Source organism: Sorex araneus, chromosome 1, assembly GCF_027595985.1.
Source record: "Sorex araneus isolate mSorAra2 chromosome 1, mSorAra2.pri, whole genome shotgun sequence".
NCBI lineage: Eukaryota > Metazoa > Chordata > Mammalia > Eulipotyphla > Soricidae > Sorex > Sorex araneus.
The window spans coordinates 363,959,162-363,978,281 of record NC_073302.1 but is presented as its reverse complement, the minus strand read 5'-3'; the positions used below and the strand labels follow the sequence as shown (position 1 = coordinate 363,978,281).

General features: G+C 44.0%; 1 protein-coding gene and 1 pseudogene across 1 annotated transcript in view; both read right to left on the bottom strand.

The window, feature by feature from the left end:
- Window positions 1–10,883, bottom strand: part of HIBADH (3-hydroxyisobutyrate dehydrogenase) — a 106,940-nt gene extending 96,057 nt beyond the window's left edge. The window contains exons 1-2 of the mRNA XM_004604057.2: window positions 10,683–10,883; window positions 750–910 (exon numbers count right to left, since the gene is read on the bottom strand). Of these exons, the coding sequence (XP_004604114.1) occupies window positions 750–910; window positions 10,683–10,773 (252 nt within the window). The 5' untranslated portion in view covers window positions 10,774–10,883. The remainder of the gene's footprint in view (window positions 1–749; window positions 911–10,682) is intronic.
- Window positions 5,285–5,409, bottom strand: LOC129400991 (small nucleolar RNA SNORA48; annotated as a pseudogene).
- Window positions 10,884–19,120: the final 8,237 nt, after the last annotated feature.

Sequence of the window (19,120 nt, the reverse complement as noted above, 5' to 3'; positions counted from 1 at the left end):
GGTGAAGTCACCTGTTCCTAAGCAGGACGGCGGGAATATCTGGGAAGCTGGAGCTGGGCTTCAGACTAAGCTTTCTAGTTGTTTTTTTTTTTTTTAAAAAAAAAGCTATACTTTCTTTTTCTTTTTTTTTTTTCTTTTCGCTTTTTGGATCACACCTGGCAATGCACAGGGGTTACCTATGGCTCTGCACTCAGAAATTACTTCTGGTGGTGCTCAGGGGACCACATAGGATGCTGGGAATCAAACTTGGTTAGTCGAGTGCAAGGTAAACGCCCTACCCACTGTGCTACCTAGCCCCAAGCTATACTTTCAATAATGTGGGAGGCTCTATCCACCACACCCTCTGCTTTAGCAACAGAACCAATATAGTTACTATCTGAGGAAACAGAAAATGGAGCCAAAGCAAAGCCCTCCCATCAAACCTGAGAAATGTCTAACCTGCTGAAGAACAGATCTCTTTACTATCTCACAAAGCACACCTTAGCCGCACACCTGCTTGAGGAATGAAAGCTTTAAAAGTTTTCATTAAAACACATACAAATAAAATCAACATTGAACTAGGATTTTATCTCCATACTTATAAGAGAGTGTCACTTAACTGATTAAATATTCATTCTTAAATATACAAAGCAAACTTTTTTTTAATTGGATCACTGTGAGGTACACAATTATAAAGTTGTTTGTGACTGGGTTTCTCTCATGCAATGCTCCAACACCCATCCAACACAATTTTTTAAAAAAGACCTTACCTGTTCACCTGCATCCTGAAAGTCTTTGCATGCATCAGGGAACACATCATAAATAACGAGTGGGTAGCCATGTTTCATGAGGTTTTTTGCCATTGGATTCCCCATGTTGCCTAGTCCAATAAATCCAACTGGAGTCTTAGAGGCCATTGACCTAGAACACACTGATTTCAAGACATTACTTTCAGTAGATAGAGCATGTAACCATTTTTTTTCTTGCAAACATTAATTCAGCATTAGTAAGTCACTTACTATATAAAAAAACTTTCTATTTAAAAACTTAAAAAAAGTTAGTTTTATTTAAATTTATTTCAGTAGCAGGGATCAAATTCCAGGGTCTCGGGTTCACAGGAATGCTAGTTTTAGGGTCAGGACAACAGTACAGAGGCTAGAATTAAACCCTGGATACAACATGATCCCAGAGCACCACCAAGTGTGGCTCTGCAGGTCCCCAATACCTTGGACTGAATCACTGCCAGGTTGGCCAAAAAACTCTAAAAGTGTCCCCAGGCACCCTGAGCTCTGCTTAGGAGTCCCATTTGCAAAATAAACAAGGGCTTTTTTTTTAATTGTATCAGGGTGAGATAGTTACAAAGCTTTCACGATTGGATTTCAATCTTACAAAGTTCCAACATCCATTCCTTCACCAGTATACATTTCACACCAATACCCACCTTATCCCTCCTGCAACCCCACACTCCCCCAGACTGCCTCTATGGCAGGCACTTTCCCTCCCTCCCTTTCCACCTTTCTCTCTCCCTCCCTCCTTCTCCCCCTCACCCTCCCTCTCTCTCTCTCTCTCTCTCTCTCTCTTTCTCTCTCTCCTCCCCCCCACTCTCCCCCCACTTTTGGGAATTATGGTTTGCAATGCAGATACTGAGAGGCCTTCATGTTTGGTCCTTTACCCACTTTCAGCACACATCTCCAATCCAGAGTGATCCCTTCCAACCATCATTGTCATACTGATCCCTTCTCTATCCCAACTGCTGTCTCCCCAACCAACAAGGTCTATTTTTAATCTAATCACATTTAATTCCTTTGGGGAAAGTACTGGGGACCAAACCCAGGGCCTCACAAATGCAATGCAGGCAGAGCTAATCAGACTAAAAGACAGCAAGGATACACAGGCAAACTAACTTCTGATTATTTAAATCTCCAGGAAACAATGAAAACTTTTAAGTAACCCCTCTTCTGTATTCTCTGTGATAACCATGAAGTCATAAACTTTCTTAATATCTCTTACCATTCTTAACAAAATGTTAATAATGCTATCAATTATATATTTATATATATACACAATTTACTAGGTAACGTAACATATTCTAGATTTTCTGTATCTATATCATCTCCTTTAGCAATGAGTATTTTAAAAAAAAAGTGAAAGAGTTCTATAAAACCTGTATTTTGAACAAGGCCCAAGAATATAAAAACTTCTAGCTTCCTGCCTCCACATTTATAAAAGCCATCCTTTTCAGTCGTATTAAAAACCTGAAGGTACTCAGGTACTCTCAGCTCTGTGCTCAGGGATCACTTCTGGCAGTGCTCAGGACGGAATCCAGGCACCCAGCATGCAAAGCATGCACTTGGTCTACAGAGCCATCTTTCCAGCCCCTACAGAAACAATCTTAATAAAATGTTAAACCCAAAAATTACATTTAGGGTCAAAAATCTAGGAGTGATTCCTGAGCAAAGACACCAGTAAGCCCTGAGTACCACTTGGTGGTGGCCCAAAAATAAGCAAAAAGGTCACTTTTTACTCAAGTAGTCCTAGGAGAGAGAAAGGTGGATACATCTGCAGGGTTTGTTGTGTTTTTTTTTCTTTTGAGGTCACACCCAGCTATGCACAGAGGTTATTCCTGGCTCTGCACTCAGGAATTACTCCTGGCAGTGCTTAGGGGACCATAGGGAATGCTGGGAATCAAACCCGGGTTGGCCACATGCAAGGCAAACATCCTACCCGCTGTGCTATCGCTCCAGCCCTACATCTGCAGGTTTTGAACGGCAAAGCTAATAGTCTCAGGACAATGGTCCAACAATTCCTTGCACTTTCAAGAGAAGTCTTTTGTCCAGAAAAAAAAAATAGCTTTTAAAAACCAAAGTGTGGTTTTTCTTTTGCTTTTATTTTATTTTCACAAGACATTCTGAAGTGACCCTGGAGCACACAATTCAAAGCAATGCCTTGGGCAAGAGAGCAAAGCTTTTGCATCACCATAAAAAAAAAAAATCACAGGTAATATTTTTTCATTTCGAGATTGAAAGCTCAACTCAACAAATATTTACTGCATAAAGTACTAAGTCAGTGGTAAGCAAAAGCAAAATAAAGCCCTGGCCCTTAACCCTCACCATCTTGGTGATAACCCCCTTGCCATACCTCCCATCTTTCTCCGCCTTTCCATTTTCTTTCAGACTCCAGGCTTAAACGGTACACAAACATATTGTCACTGTCACTGTCATCCCATTGCTCATCGATTTGCTTGAGCGGGCACCAGTAACGTCTCCATTATGAGACTTGTTGTGACTGTTTTTGGCATATTGAATACGCCATGGATAGTTTGCCAGGCTCTACAGTGAGGGCAAGATACTCTCGGTAGCTTGCCGGGCTCTCCGAGGGGCGAAGGAATCAAACCCAGGTTAGCCGACTGCAAGGCAAATGCCCTACCCACTGCACTATTAGACCCACAATTTTAAGTTTCAGATGCTTTCAGCTGATGAATTCATGCTCTTTGACCTTACACTAAATGTAATGAGCCTTCCTCACAGAAAATTATTAGGAGCCCTAATGTATAAGAAATAAGTATCTTGGGTTACAGGCATATGTAATTCCTTTTTTTTTTTTGGTTTCTAATGTTTATTTTTTGTTTGTTTTAAATTTTTATTAGTGAATCACCGTGAGGTACAGTTACAAACTTAAGAACTTTCATGTTTGCATTTGGTTTACATCCCTCCACCAGTGCCCATTCTCCTCCACCAATGTTCCCAGTATCCCTCCCACCACCCCCACCCCAACCCCCACCACCCCACCCTGCATCTGCAGCAGGGCATTCCCTTTGTTCTCTCTCCTGTTGGATATTGTAGTTTGCAATAGAGGTATTGAGTAATTCCTTTTAATTTGACTCTAATATATTTAATACTGCCACAAAACATTGTGTATGTCATTCTTGTTGAATACTGTACCACCTGTAACAGTTCTGTGTCTGACTTTCTGATTCACAGAGGGTTTAATTCACGAGTGATTTAATTTTATTTTGATTTTTTTTTTTTGTTTTTTGGGTCACACCCAGCGATGCTCAGGGGTTATTCCTGGCTTTGCACTCAGGAATTACTCCTGGCGGTGCTTGGGGGACCATATGGGATGCCGGGGATCGAACCCGGGTCGGCCGCGTGCAAGGCAAACGCCCTACCCGCTGTGCTATCGCTCCGGCCCCTATTTTGATATTTAATAAAATGAGAAGTACATTTTGTATGAGAATCCTGATGCTAATAACCAATAATGCAGAGTGCCAGACAACTGTGTTGGCCCTTGAGAGAAACTAGGAAGATTGTGGCTTAAAGAACTAACTTTGCTAATTTTTTTTTTTTTTTTTTTGCTTTTTGGGTCACACCCGGCAATGCGCAGGGGTTACTCCTAGCTCTGCACTCAGGAATTACCCCTGGCAGTGCTCAGGGGACCATATGGGATGCTGGGAATCTAACCCGGGTCGGCAGTGTGCAAGGCAAACGCCCTAACTGCTGTGCTATTGCTCCAGCCCCAAACTTTGCTAATTCTTTAACAAAAAATAACAACTCACCTGAGGTCAAATATTTAATAAACATGGCAAAGTCCATTCATCCATTTGACAAATATGAAGTGACTCTCATAAATATGCACTGTGCCAGAAGTCAAATAAGAGTCCTTGCTTCCAGCAAGTTTCAAATCCCGAGCAAGTAACTTATGCATGTAGGGTACAGGAGATGACTCAAAGGGAAGCTCAGTCAATCCCCAACATCACCAGAAATGATCCCTGAGCCAGAAGTAGTCCCTGAGCAGCACTAGGTGTTCCCCCGAACCTCCATCCCCAAGTACTATGTACACTAACATTAATTCAAGAAAGTTAAGGATAAAGTATTTTAAAATGGAGACTCTGGGGGGCTGGAGTGATAGCATAGCGGGTAGGGTGTTTGCCTTGCACGCGGCTGACCCGGGTTCAAATCCCAGCATCCCATATGGTCCCCTGAGCACCGCCAGGAGTAATTCCTGAGTGCAGAGCCAGGAGTAACCCCTGTGCATCGCCAGGTGTGACCCAAAAACAAAAACAAACAAAAAAAAAACGGAGACTCTGGGACATGATAGTTCAGCAGGTAGGGTGCCAACCTCACACATGGCTGACTGAGGTTTGATTAGAAGCATCCCTAATCTCTTCTATTTTTTTTAATTATTGTCTATAGTTAACTTAAGATTTTAATTAACCACACACAGGATGACACTAAAAACAGATCCAGAAAGCTCAAACTACACCAAGAGAGAGAAAGTGAAGTATCTAACTGAAATGAACCTTGCGGTCTATGTCCACGACATGAACCAGACAAGACCAAAAGCCAGTCAGGGATAAACAAGGATTTGCTCTGTCCCTGGCTAGAAGATGAGTACCACTGACCAGATGCCCTACTATCAAGCACAGGGACATCATAATATGCTCTTTTGAGCTCCGCCAGGAATGATTCCTGAGTGCAAAGTCAGGGGTAAGCCCTGAGCACCACACCAGATGTGAACCTAAGATGAGAGAGAAAGAGAGAAAGAGAGAGAGAGAGAGAGAGAGAGAGAGAGAGAGAGAGAGAGAGAGAAATACTCCATGAGGTTTGGGAACCTGAAGAAGAAATCACTTAGTCTGAATATTCCAAAATGAGCAGAGAATAAAACTGAAAGGAGAATAGGAAAGAAGGGAACACCTATGAAAAAAGAAACCCGTGTAAGCATGGAACTAGGAAAACCAAGGGGAAAATGAAGAGGAGAGCAGATATACATGGCAATTGTACTACATGCTAGACAGCATACTAACTGCTGGAGATGGCCTATCTCACAGCTGAGTTCCCTGACACAGCTGAGCTTAAATAAAACGCCCAAGGCCGTATTAAACTAACCTGTCCTGCCACCATTCAAACCCAGTCAATCTGATTCCGGGTTCTTCTTCAACTTCCCCCCACCCCCGGCCACACCCAGCTGTGCACTGGGCTTACTCTAGGCTCTGTGCTCAAGGATTACTCCTGGCTGGGCTCAAGAGACTATTTGTGGCAGCAGGGAACAAACCCAGGTCAGCTGCATGTAGAGCAAGCACCCTGATCTCAGTGCTGTCTCTCTGGCCCTGAGGTCTTCATTCTTACTCTGTAACACTGCCCTTTACTCTTCCAAAAGAACGCACACAAAAACAAATCGTCAATGAAAGAACAAAAGCAAGCATGCAATCATAACGCAGAAGGCCTGGCAGCAAGCAAAGCAACCTGAAGGCTTTTTCTAAGCAAGAGTGCCAAGGACTGAGTATGTGCACATCCCCCCTCCCCATCACCCCTCATCCCACACTGAAACAGATCCCCTGCGGGTATCTGATGAGGGACTTTTGGGAGCTAACTGGGGCAGGAGGGGGGTAGAATCTTAATAATGGGATTGCTCTTTTTACAGATGTCACAGAGAACCCCTTGTCTGGACACAGCAAAAAGGGGAAGAACACCTTCTACCAAGAAATGGCCTTTGGCTGGACACAGTCAGCTCTGGGAGAAAATCTGAGGCCAAAGGCTTGCCTACCTTTTATTTTTCTGGATTTTTGTTTGTTTTTTTGCCATGTGTGTATATGTGTGTGTGTGTGTGTGTGTGTGTGTGTGTGCCTAATGGGTTACTGGGTTACAAGAGTTGGAGGATAAGAAGATACAGAGAATACTACAGGCATGTACTGTAGAAGGAAATAAAGCTTTTCTTTAAGAGAAGCGAAGTATGCTAGGTAGAATTTGTTTCCAAGTAGAAGAAGGTTAAGATGTACTCTTGATGGAGCCATCACCACCTGAAGAATTCTCCAACAAATAAAGCTTAAATCTTTTTCTAGGTCACACACAGCAGTAGTGTGAAAATAGTAGACAACGGTTCAAAAGCAAGCTGGCAGAAAGTCCTGAGAGACAGGTGACACTGGTCAACTGGTAAATTATCTAACAGGCTGGGAGGGAGTCCAAAGGGCTGGAGAGTACATGCATGCTTTGCATACAGGGGCCTTGGGTTTGATCCTTGGCACCTCATATGAGCCTCACAAATGTGTTCTTCCCCTGCCCCCCCAAAAAAAAACAACACAAAAAGTTGACTGCTTATAAATTATGACCTCTTCCTCCAATGTGACATGGGCAGCTATCCTTACTTTGCTAACATGAAGTGATCCCTCCAAAAAACAAGCAACTCTAATGCTCAAAATATAGTAACTGGACCCAAAGTTAGTACAGAGATTCAGATGTTTGCTTTACATACGGCCAAGTCCACTGCTACTCCCTGGCACTGCATATGCTCTCCTGAGCACTGAAGTAGGAGTAAGCCCTGAGCACTGCCAGATATGCTGGACCCAAAAACAAATTTTAAAAAAAACAAAATGCAGGAATTTGTAACAGCTATTTTATATGTTCAAAACTTTTATTTTTTACTAATCAAAGTAATTCATGTTCACTGTAGAAAATTAGAAGACAGGAAAAAAATTACAGTCAAAAGGGAAAAAGTTTTACTACATAATAAAAGACTCTTGGCACTTAAATAATTCTTTCAGTCTTCTGAATGCAACTTTTTATCACATAATCATATTGGACAAAATTGTGTAATCGTACAGCATTATCATACAGCACTCATGCCACAGCAATCTCTTTTGTTTTCATGAAGTTACTAAAACTAAGATGGCAACTTTCTCTATGAAGACCCTTACTGTCTGGACCACTCTATTTTTATTTTTAATTTTTTTTACTTTTTTGCTTTATTTTGGGTCACACCTGGTGATGCACAGGGGTCACTCCTGGCTCTGCACTCAGGAATTACTCCTGGCGGTGCTCAGGGGACCATATGGGATGCTGGGAAGGCAATCACCTTCCCATTGTGCTAGCATTCCAGCACTGTCTGGACCACTTTAGAAATAAACATTCTCTCCTGTACTCCACAACCTTTCAGTGTATATAGTGTGTATAGTTTAGTATTTCTAATCATAGCATACCCTTTTTCAGTTGGTTTTTCTTTGGTTTGGGGGAGTCACATCCAGCAATGCTCGGGGTCTATTTCTGGCTGCCAGGGACCATGTGGTGCCAGGGATCAAACCCAGGCCTCCCACATAAAAATCCTCCTATGTCATTCTAATACTTTAGATGTTTTAAGGTTAAAATGTATTAAGCAACAATTTTAGTGCTCTCTCTCTCTCTCTCTCTCTCTCTCTCTCTCTCTCTCTCTCTCTCTCTCTCTCTCTCTTTCTCTCCCTCGCTTTCCCTCTCCCTCCCTTTTCCCAAAAACAGAAAATAAACTCTAAGTACCCTCTCAGTATAACCACATGGGTTGTGATACCTTATGGTGGTGTGTAACTGTGAGTGAGGGTCAATAAATACCCTAAAAATTTGTTCTTAGGGAGACTGGAAAAGATAGTTCAGAGGCTAAGGAACTTGTCTTGCACACAGCAGACCCTGGTTCAATTCCCAGCCCTACATGTGTTCCTATGTGCCCCACCAGGACTGATCCCTGAGCAGTCGGGTATAAGTACTGCTTATCGTGGCCCCCCCAAAATTTTTGTTTTAAAACAAAATTTTTATCACTAGATGTTTTTACTTATATACCCATTTTATATATATAGACCCAGGGTTGTGTAAAATTTTCTCAGGCAAAAAGGGATCACAAGTGAAAAAAACTTAAGGAGTCTTGACACAAAAAACTTAAAACATGTTAAGCAGAAAAATATCCCTAAGAATTAACATGACTAAACAATGACATTATGTGATCACAGTTCTATGTTTTGCTGTTCCCTGAATGCCAACTTGAAGAGTCAATATTTTACTTGCTGTTTACAACTCCAAGATCAAGAAAATGAACACTTCTGTAATAATCTAAAATTAACTGAAACACTTCAAACAACACCATAGGGGAAGAGACACAATTGCTAAAGGGTTTCAAACAATCATTACAAAAAGAATGACTAAAAAGTTATCACAAATCTAGATAACTAAAAAGTTATCACAAATGTAGAGGCTGGAGAGCTAGGACTAGGGCACTTGCCTTACAGAGTGAACAGGGGTTCAATTCCTGCACCATATATAGTTCTTTGAAGGTCGCAGGAATCATTCCTGAGCACAAAGCTAAAAGTAAGCCGTCACCATCACCAGGTGTAACCTCCCACACCCCCCCCAAAAAAAAACCACAAATCTGTACTCTCAATCTATACCACCTTTGGAAAAAAGGTATTAATGTCATGCAGCATTGTGTGTAGGTTTTTACAGTTAAAATTATCACCAATTTAGGCATATACCTGTTCTACCATGAAGTGTAAGAACTTTCCTTACCCCAAAAGATTTATTAAAACATTACTGGAACACTTTATAAAACCACTGACCTCATATGTCCACTAATCAAGAGCCAAAGAACTAGATGTTCATGTGAAAAGGAACAGAGGCCACATTTATTACTGGCAGAAAGTGACTGATCTTACTGTTTACAACTCCAAAATCAAGACTAATCTTTTTTTTAAGTATCTCCAACGTGGGAGGCATTTTACAAAGTTCAATCATGTAACTCAAATAGTGGTTACATTGGCTGATTCTCTGGTCTGTATCTTGTTACAGTGATTCTGTATCAGTTATCTGTCTTGTTGCTTCACATGGCGCCTGTCCTCAAGCCAGAGAGGGGGAAAAGGGCACAATTCTGCTTAGGTTTTATACTTAAGAGGAGAAAGGGGACTTGTTAACTCGGTTACTGGTTGCTGGGTTGTTTTTGTTTTTGTTTTTCCCAAAAGACCAGGGCGACTTTAAGGGGGGGGGGAATCCAGGATATGATCTTCCTGAATACTCTGAAACTCTCCCAAGAACAGCAATGACAGTGTCCCCACGAATCAACCAATTTCTTAGAATGACTCTTTGCTGGGTAACAACTTCGATCCCTGGGAGAGCTCCAGGTGTCCCTTCTGGATCCAGCTGGTGTCATACCCAGATGGCCTCACGCCTCGGGCTGGTCGTTGGAAAAACTAAGGGACAGCAGTGCTTCGCGGACATGCAAAAACTACCTCTCTCCCCAAATCTCAAGGCGTAGCAGAGGAGTCGTGGCAGGGGCTCGGGCCAAGTTTGGGGGCGCCACTGAAAGTGTCTGGGGGGGGGGGAGGTTGCAGAATTTGACAGAAGAGCCAGCTTCGGAGACTTGACTGAGAAGACGGCCAAGCCGGCCCAGTGGGTCGGGGGTGACTGAAAACTCGCGGAATGACTTCTCCCCTGCTTTGCACGGACAGGAACTCCTGGGGGATCACCTTAGGGGACCAAGAGGGTTCGCCCGCGGGCCCAGGAGCACCCGTGGAGGCGCCGAGAGGCAAGTCTGGCACAGCAAGGCCAGGGGACACCCGCGGGCAGCTGCGGGGTCCCCCTGGCGCTGGGCTCTCCAATCGTCTTCGGGCCCCTTAGTCGGGGAAGCAAGCCCCGGACTCAGATAATCTTCCCTTCACCCCGGGTCCCTCCCACCCCTTCCTGGGCCCCCGGAGAGGACGCCCGGGCGCTCCGAGTCATCTAGGGCAGGGGGTGGACGCAAGCCCTAACGGCGCACACCCGGGCCGCCGGACACAGCAGGCCTGGCTCCGGCTTCCAAAGGTCGGGTTTCGGCCCCGAGCCCCCCGCGGCGCGTCCCAGACCTCTCGGGCCACGGGGGCGCGAGCAGCGGGCGGGCCGGCCGCAGGGGGGACAGGAGGGGAGGCGCGAGGTCCTTACCGACTGCAAGGCTGGCCGCTGCCGCCCGCCGCCGGCCGCTCCAGTAGCGGAGACCGCCGGCGGCTCCTCGGAACCACAAGGAGGCTGCCATGCTGCCCCCGCCCCGCCTCCCCGCGGTGACCTCGGCCGCTCAGGGTTCGCCCAGTGACTGCGAGTGTCCGGCGCCGGGCGGGCGGGCGCGAGCGCGGCGGGGAGCGCGCGCACGCGCTCTGCCGCGAGGGGCGGGCGCACACCGCAAGGGGCCGAGCGCGGCGCGGAGCTGATAGGCTCGTCCGGACGAGGGGCCGGCCGTCCTTTAATGGGCCTCTAAGCAAACCAATCAGAATGCCTCTGTCTTCCGGTCCGCCAATGGGATGGCTTCTGAAATTTACCAGGCCCACTGGATCCTCCCTCCTGTAGTGACTGAGGGCCCGAGCCTCCTTGTTTACCGTAACGCAGAGGGCGTGTGGGAGGCGGTGGCTGTCACTCACTACGCCTCCTTGGGTACCTGAGCCCCCACCCCCACCCTCTCCCGATGCCTGTTAAATGCGCGTTTTCTCCTTCCTGGCAAGGACAGAATTTTGGCTGTCAACAGCGGTTGGCGATTTTCAGGCAAGAGCAGAAATTCCCAGTCCTTATGGTGTGCGTTTGTTAAAGAAACCATCACGAGTGTACCGTGAAGTTTAAAATCATTTAATTTTATCTAAGTCAACAGCTAGTTTCTCCATAAATTTGAAGTTGGAGCACAAGTAGAACACTGTTCTCTGTGAAGGGTAGAATTGCTAGGAATTTGCACTCTGTTCCAATATATATCTTTTAATGTATGAAAATTCTGCACCCATTTTGTAAGGAAAAGCTAAAAACTCTCAAAGAGGTGTAGGGTGTGTGTGTGTGTCTGTGTGTGTGTGTCTGTGTGTGTCTGTGTGTGTGATGGGAAAGGGAAGAGAGTTTATTCTTTTGTTGGTAATTCTGCATGTATTTTAGTCTCCAACCCGCTTAGTAGTAATTTTCAGGACTTCCCAACCCAGTGACCCATCAGAAGGGCGGGGCGACTTGGGCGCTGTGGGCACACAGAGCAGGTCTTGCAGCCTACGCAAAAAAGTACAATTCTAGGAAAGGGGAAGTGGATAACAGAAATTTCAAGGTGCCCACCATCCCCATAAACTGATTTATTTTTTTTATTTATCAGGATTGTGCTGACCCAGTCTTTTACTCTAAATAGAATCAACAGATTTGACTTTGACCTTCCTTTCTTGCCTCTGTCCATTTACCCATGGAGCTAGAATTATCTAAAGGAAAAAAGTAAAGGAATTGGATTTTTTTCAAGCACACTTTCTCCTGGATCTAGGCATGCTTGGGCTGTTTCCAGAAACTGGAACAGAGTGCGAGGCTCTCATCCATAACTAGTAGAAAAACATTTCCCTTCTTTGGCAGGCTTCCACTCCAGCCCTTTACTCTACAACAACCTAAGAGAAGGGAGGAAAAATGGGCAAAATTTATTTCAGACATTGAAACGGTCTCCTAAATCTGGCTCCCCTTTCAAATTTGTCTTAGTTTCTGGAGCTCTACCCACATGGTCCTCTCTTCTTGGCTTATTTGTGGTGAAGCTGGACTAGATCTTCTGCAACCCATAAATGCAGCCCTACTGGTCTCTATAATTAACTGCTGAAATTCAGTTTTCCTTTCAACTATGTCAGCCTACATAGAGCTATTTACAACACACACAACACATCACTTGCTCTCCCCAACTTTATATCCAAGGCCTGTTGAGATTTGATGTCTAAATCAAATGGGTCTTGTCATTTTCATTGTGAGCTACTGTCTGGTTTCTCTTGGCTGCTTGTAGGGCCTTTTCTAAAAAAATGAGTGTTCCTTACCAAAATCAGCCTTCTGGTTACTGCCTCTAAGTTCTCTTAGGACTTGAAGGGGTTAGATGGAATGGACTTGAAAAGGGCAGGCAGAACTAAAGCTAGCCTAAGCCATTTTTATTTGTTTTTCTTAAAGAAAGAAGGAAAGAAAGAGAAAGAGAGAGCGAAACAAAGAAAGAGAGAGAGAAAGAAAGAAAAGGAAGGAAGGAAGGAAGGAAGGGAGGGAGGAAGGGAGGGAGGGAGGGAGGGAGGGAGGGAGGGAGGGAGGGAGGGAGGGAGGGAGGGAGGGAAAGAGAACAAACACCAGTATGAGGGTTTAAAAACCCATTGGTCAGTGAGTGGCATTGAAATTTTGACTTAATCAGTATCTAGGAATAAGCTACAATTTTAAAATATCCTTTTTTAATTATTGAGTCACCTTGAAATACAGTTACAAAGTTGTTCATGATTGGGTCTCATTCATACAATGTTCCAACACCCAAACACCCAATATTCACCAGTATACATTTCCTACCACCAGTGTCCCCAGTTTTCCTCCTGACACCACTCCCCCAGCCTGCTTTTATGGCAGGCACTTCTCTGTCTCCTCATTCTCCCTCCCCACCCTCCTTTCCTTTTAGGCATTGTGGTTTGTGGTTTGCATATCATTTACATCCTCTCAGTACTCAGTTCTATTCCAGAATGATCATTTCCAACTATTATTGTTATAGTGATCCCTTTCCCACCCTAACTTTTGCCCCCCATGTTTTTTTTAATTATTATATTGCACTGTTTTCTAGTCTCGTGATTCCTTCATGATACAATTGACTGCTATAGTATAGTCATCTTGGCTGAGTACCAGGCCAAAAAGAAGAGAAGAAAAGGGAAATATTCATGGAATGTTTTCTTATGTTCAGATGACTTCTGAGATGTCTCACAATTTTCCCACTGGCCAGAACTTCACTCAGCTGAAAAGAACTATTCAAAGTGCACGGTTTTGTAATTTGGGCAGGGAGCAGGCATGTAAAAATAATAGATCTAGATCGACAATTATTGTTTGCCATAGGCAACTCTGAGTTGTTTTAGGCACAAATGTTGATAACTGAATCGTGTCTCAATTTGAGAACACATAGAACTCTATAGTGCTGTTTTTAATGGATCAGAATTGAAGATATCTGTGTGACTCCATCCTTATTATAGATGACTTAATATATAAATATACCAAGATGTATATATATGCAGATTGATATATACACATCAATCTCCTTGCTTATATGAAAGGACCTACCAAGGAAAAATATACTCCAAAGCACCAAGGCATAATTGTGTTTCACAATTATCTCCTGGGCCCGTGCCAGGCTATCTTCACCCTTCACCGGGTCCCCCTCAGAGGGGGGTGGGTTGAGTTTCCCTCTTTACCCCAAGCAGAGCCCCAGCAGCCAAAAACCTCCAGAACCCAACTGCGGCAATACTCAAGGCCACTATCCACATGCTCAGATGAGCCTCATGCATGAAGGAACTGTCAGAGGATCCCAGGTATGTGGGACCTGTGGCTGAGATCTCCAGGCCTGCTCAGATCGGGACTAGGCCTCCTCCACCTAGATCCCCAGTTTTTCAGTAGCTTGGCAGTCACACCCACAAACATCCCCCCCCCCACCATGTAATCTCATCAATGGCCAAAATCCAGAGACTATAAAACAAAGCTCCTGGAAGAGAGCGATGCAGAATCTCACATGGTAGAGCCTGGCAAGCTTCCTGGGGTGTATTTGATATGCCAAAAACAGTAACAATAATGGGCCTCATTCCCCTGACCCTGAACATGACAGGGATGAATAGGGATGTTACTGGTGCCCGATCGAGCAAATTGATGAGCAACGGGAGGACAGTGATACAGTGATACAGTTTCACAATTACATGTCTACCTACATTTGACGGTGGTAGTCAACAATTATGTTGAAAATATGGATTTTTTAAAGGTTGTTGGATAAATTTTTGCTGATACACTATGTCTATAGTTTGTATGTTCAATAGAAATATTAACCAGATCAATTATATTTCTTTGTTCTGTCTCAAGAAACATATAAACATGGTCCAGAGAGATAGTACGCATATATGGCAGATACCTTCCAGTTCGTTTCTCCGGACCTCATATGAGCCTGCCAGAAATGATTCCAGAGCACTTCCAGGTGTGGCCCAAAAGCAAACAAACAAACAAACAAAAAATGGTTAGATAGCTTACTCCTGATGCTCCTGTAACACGGAAAGCAAACCTCAGGGTCAAAAAGCTGAGTAGTCCCTAAATAGTGGCTGTCTTGGCTGAACCTGGGCCAAGACTTCCCAGGACCTCAATTTTCCCTCTGTCCCAATTTCTTTGACACCTGTCAAAGTGTCACACTCTACTGTGTTTACCACAGACTCAATAACCTTCCAGAGGTCACAGCTGACTTCTGTGAACTGTGTTCTCACAACATGTAGTCAGCTACTCTGGGAGAAAAGCCCTCTCATCACTTCAGACCAGGATGCCAGGGTCCCATATGCCTTGGGATGAAAGAGCCCCCATGTCAGGAATGCTGTGACCACAAAGAACCTTTATCCACTCACCTGATTCTCTACTAGAACTAGTGCAACCTGAAAGACTTGATGGACTTGGGTTGCTAGGAAGACCAGTGCCTTGGGCATATCTCTCAGGAAATGAAATATGTTTCTCCAAACACAATTCATGCAGGGTGCATACAGGGTTACAGATATTACTCATGTCCTAGTAATACACTAATTATATGTTTTATGACTGAACTGACATCTTGGTTCTCAATAGCTCTGGTGCTAAAACTTTTTGACTGAAATCTGTGCAGTTAAATCCAGGAATAAATGGCTTGCAGCAAGTGCCTTTCATGAAGATGGAGCCTCCTCGGCCTTGAGAAATGAAATAGTCTCAGACTGTGTATTTTGCAACCTCTGGACACACATTCACTAGCCTGTCTCACTAACTGCCTTACAGAGAGCAGTAAAGAAATACCGTACAAATCGGATGTCCTTGAAGTTTCTCTAGTATTATTTATTTGGGGGGACCACCACCAATTGGACTCAGGGGCCATTCCTACTAACTTTTTGCTTAAAGGCCACACCTGGCAGTTCTGGCTGGACCATATGCAGTACCAGGATTTGAACCAGGGTTGCGGTCGCCTGCTAGGCAAACATCTTAACCTTGTATTATCTCTTCAGCCCCTCATAATCTCATTTTTACAAGAAACCAGGAAAGGATAAGAAGATTACTCAATGGCTAGAAGTGCTTTTCCAGCAAGCACAAGGTTTTTAGTTCAAAACGTGGTACCACCACATGCACTGACATGCTGAAGGCAGTCCCATTGTTTGAGTTTCCTGGTGAGACAGGCCTGCAAGATGGTTCAGTGGCTTAGGAAGCACCCAGGGAAAGAACCAGACATGAGCTCAATCCCTGTACAACACATATACCAAGTTGATCTTGACTAACCTCTTAGTCTAGGTTCCTGGGATAGGGGGAGAGAAGAAGCAAGTGAAATCAATTTTTAAAATATATTTTATTCAACCCAAACTAAAAGCATTCTTTCCTTATACAATCAGGTATTTTAATTATTAAAATAATTTTATGTCAGATCTTCCAAATGTGAATGTTTTATTTTGGTAATCTGGTTTATAATAGTGTTAAAGTTTAACGTTATACATTATGTTTGTGTACAAACTTACTGCATCTCAACCACAACATGCCCCAAACTCCACCACTGCTCTTTTTTTTTTTTTAATTTATTTATTTTTAATTAGAGAATCACCGTGAGGGTACGGTTACAGATTTATACACTTTTGTGCTTATACTTCCCTCATACAAAGTTTGGGAACCCATCCCTTCACCAGTGCCCATTCTCCACCACCCGTAAACCCAGTGTCCCTCCCACCCTCCCCAATCCCATCTCCCCCCCACCCCACCCTGCCACTGTGGCAAGGCATTCCCTTCTGTTTTCTCTCTCTAATTAGCTGTTGTGGTTTGCAATAAAGGTGTTGAGTGGCCGCTGTGCTCAGTCTCTAGCCCTCATTCAGCCCGCAACTCCCTTCCCCCACATGGCCTTCGACTACAATGTAGTTACCACCACTGCTCTTAAATCACCTTCTTCTTGGGGGTTGGAGTAATACTATAGCAGGTAGGACATTTGCCTTGCATGCAGCCGACCTGGGTTCAATCCCCGGCATCCCATATAGTCTCCCAAGCACTGTCAGGAATAATTCCTGAGTGCAGAGCCAGGAATAACCCCTGAGCATCAGCAGGGTGATCAAAAAAGCAACAAATAAAATAAAAATAAACTACCTTATTCCACCCCCCCTCCTCCACTCTGCAGATCTCTGTCCTTTTCTTCACCTCCTTCCCTCATTTGGTGACTTTCATTCTGTTGTCAGAGTCCAAGGATTTGCTTTCATTAAACATTGTCCATTCCCTTGCTTTATTTCTTTCTAAACTACACAAGAATGAGATCATCTGGCATTTGTTCTCCCTCAGGATTGTTTTCACATCCCATCCAGTTCATGCAAGTTGTAGCAAAAAAATCAGGCTTTCATCTTTTCTCAACTGAGTAGTATCCCATTGTGCATATACATCACAACTTCTTTATCCACCTATCTGTTGTTGAGCATTTGGGTTGTTTACAGAACTTGGCTATTTCAAACAAAACTGAAACAAACTTCAGAGTGCACAAATCTTTAGAAATGAAGGTTTTGTGTTCTTGGAGTAGATGCCACAAAATGGAATTGCTGAGTCATATGGAAGTTCAATGTCTCCATGCTTCGTTCCAAGGAAGCTGAACCAGATGATCATCAAAAAATCGTGGATGAAATTTTCTTTTCTGCCTTGGCTTCTCCAAGGTTTTTCATATAAGTGATTCTCACTGGTATGAAGGAATATATCACTGTTGATTAACTGATGGCTAATTAATTAATCTTATTGTTATTGTTATTTGGGAACCACACCCAGCAGTGCTCAAGGATCATTCCTGGTTCTGTACTCAGGGGTCAGTCCCACTGGAGGACAGGGTACCATGTGGGATGCCAGGGATGGAACCCAGGTCAGTTCTGTGCAAGGTCCTACCTGCTGTGCTATCTCTCCAACCCCTCTGACCCCTCATTTTAGATTTGAATGTGCTTTGAAACCAAGAAGTCAGAAAGCTACTCTATCTCCTACCACCCCCCCCAAAAAAAAAGAAGACCCTCTGTACTCCTGAAAACTGAAAAGGATCAGCAAACCTCATCCAGTGCCACTAAAAGAAAATGTTTGCATTTGCCTCAACGTGGCAGAACTCCAGAATCTTGTTGCATGAACAAGGAATTAGCAAGGCTCTCTGTGCAACCACAGTTGCATGAGCTAGAAGAGAAGGCCTGGAACCACCCGGGCTTTTCAAGGGAACTTCTTCAACTCATTAGGGATTCTCCTAGTCCCATGGGCAGCCCAACTTCTTTCATTAGTCAAACAAATGCAAGGGAAAACTCTTGAACAAAAGAGAAGTCAGAGATTTCCCTAGCAACTATTTTTCCCTCTCTTGTCCCTAAGCCTGCTAAGGGGACAATGTCTGCAATTCATGATAAGCATTTTTTTTCTTCTCTGGGTCCACCTCAGAGATGATGGGGTTATTGATGAAGGCAGTATATGTACAACCTACACCTGCTCACACTGCAACCAACCACCTGTAAAATATTCCTGTAGCTGCTATAAGACATATTGCAACAATAAGACCTGCAAACATTCATTTCCTAGCGAAACCTTGGTGAGGTCCAGACATGTAACACCTGTCAATGGCATTTCAAATCCATGTCCAGGTTATTTTTCATTACCCCTCTGCTACACTGGAGTGATAGCACAGCGGGTAGGGTGTTCGCCTTGCATGCAGCCAACCCGGGATTGATTCCTCCATCCCGTTTGGAGAGCCCGGCAAGCTACCACCCGCACGGCAGAGCCTGGCAAGTTACTCGTGATGTATTTGATATCCCAAAAACAGTAACAACATGAGGCTGGAGCGATAGCACAGCAGGTAGGGCAATTTGCCTTGCACGCAGCCGACCTGGGTTCAATTCCCAGCATCCTATATGGTTCCCTGAACACCGCCAGGAGAAATTCCTGAGTGCATAACCAGGTGTGACCCCAAAAAACAAAAAACAAACAAACAAATCAGTAACAACAAATCTCACAATGGAGACGTTACTGATGCTCACTCAAGCAAATCGATGAACAAGGGGATGACAGTGACAATGACAGTGGCCCCTCCACTATGGCCAACAGCCCATGAACCAAGTCCCAGAGTATTTCCAAAGTAGGCCCATCTTCTTCATAGGAAACTTGCCCTTAAGAGAGCAATTCTTATACTGTGGGTTATTTTCTATTTCACTCAACCAGCATTTAAAATAATTCTATAATAATTATTTTAACCCTGATGTAATTCTCCATTACTTGTTTCGATCACTACTCTAGGATTCTACCTAGAAAAATTCTCTGTGCTTAGGGAGAAACTTGATGTTTTTGAGACCTAAATAATTAGGCTCTGAACTCTGAAATATGACCAAAGACTAGATGCTTGTTTAGATGGGTTGCAAAAAAAT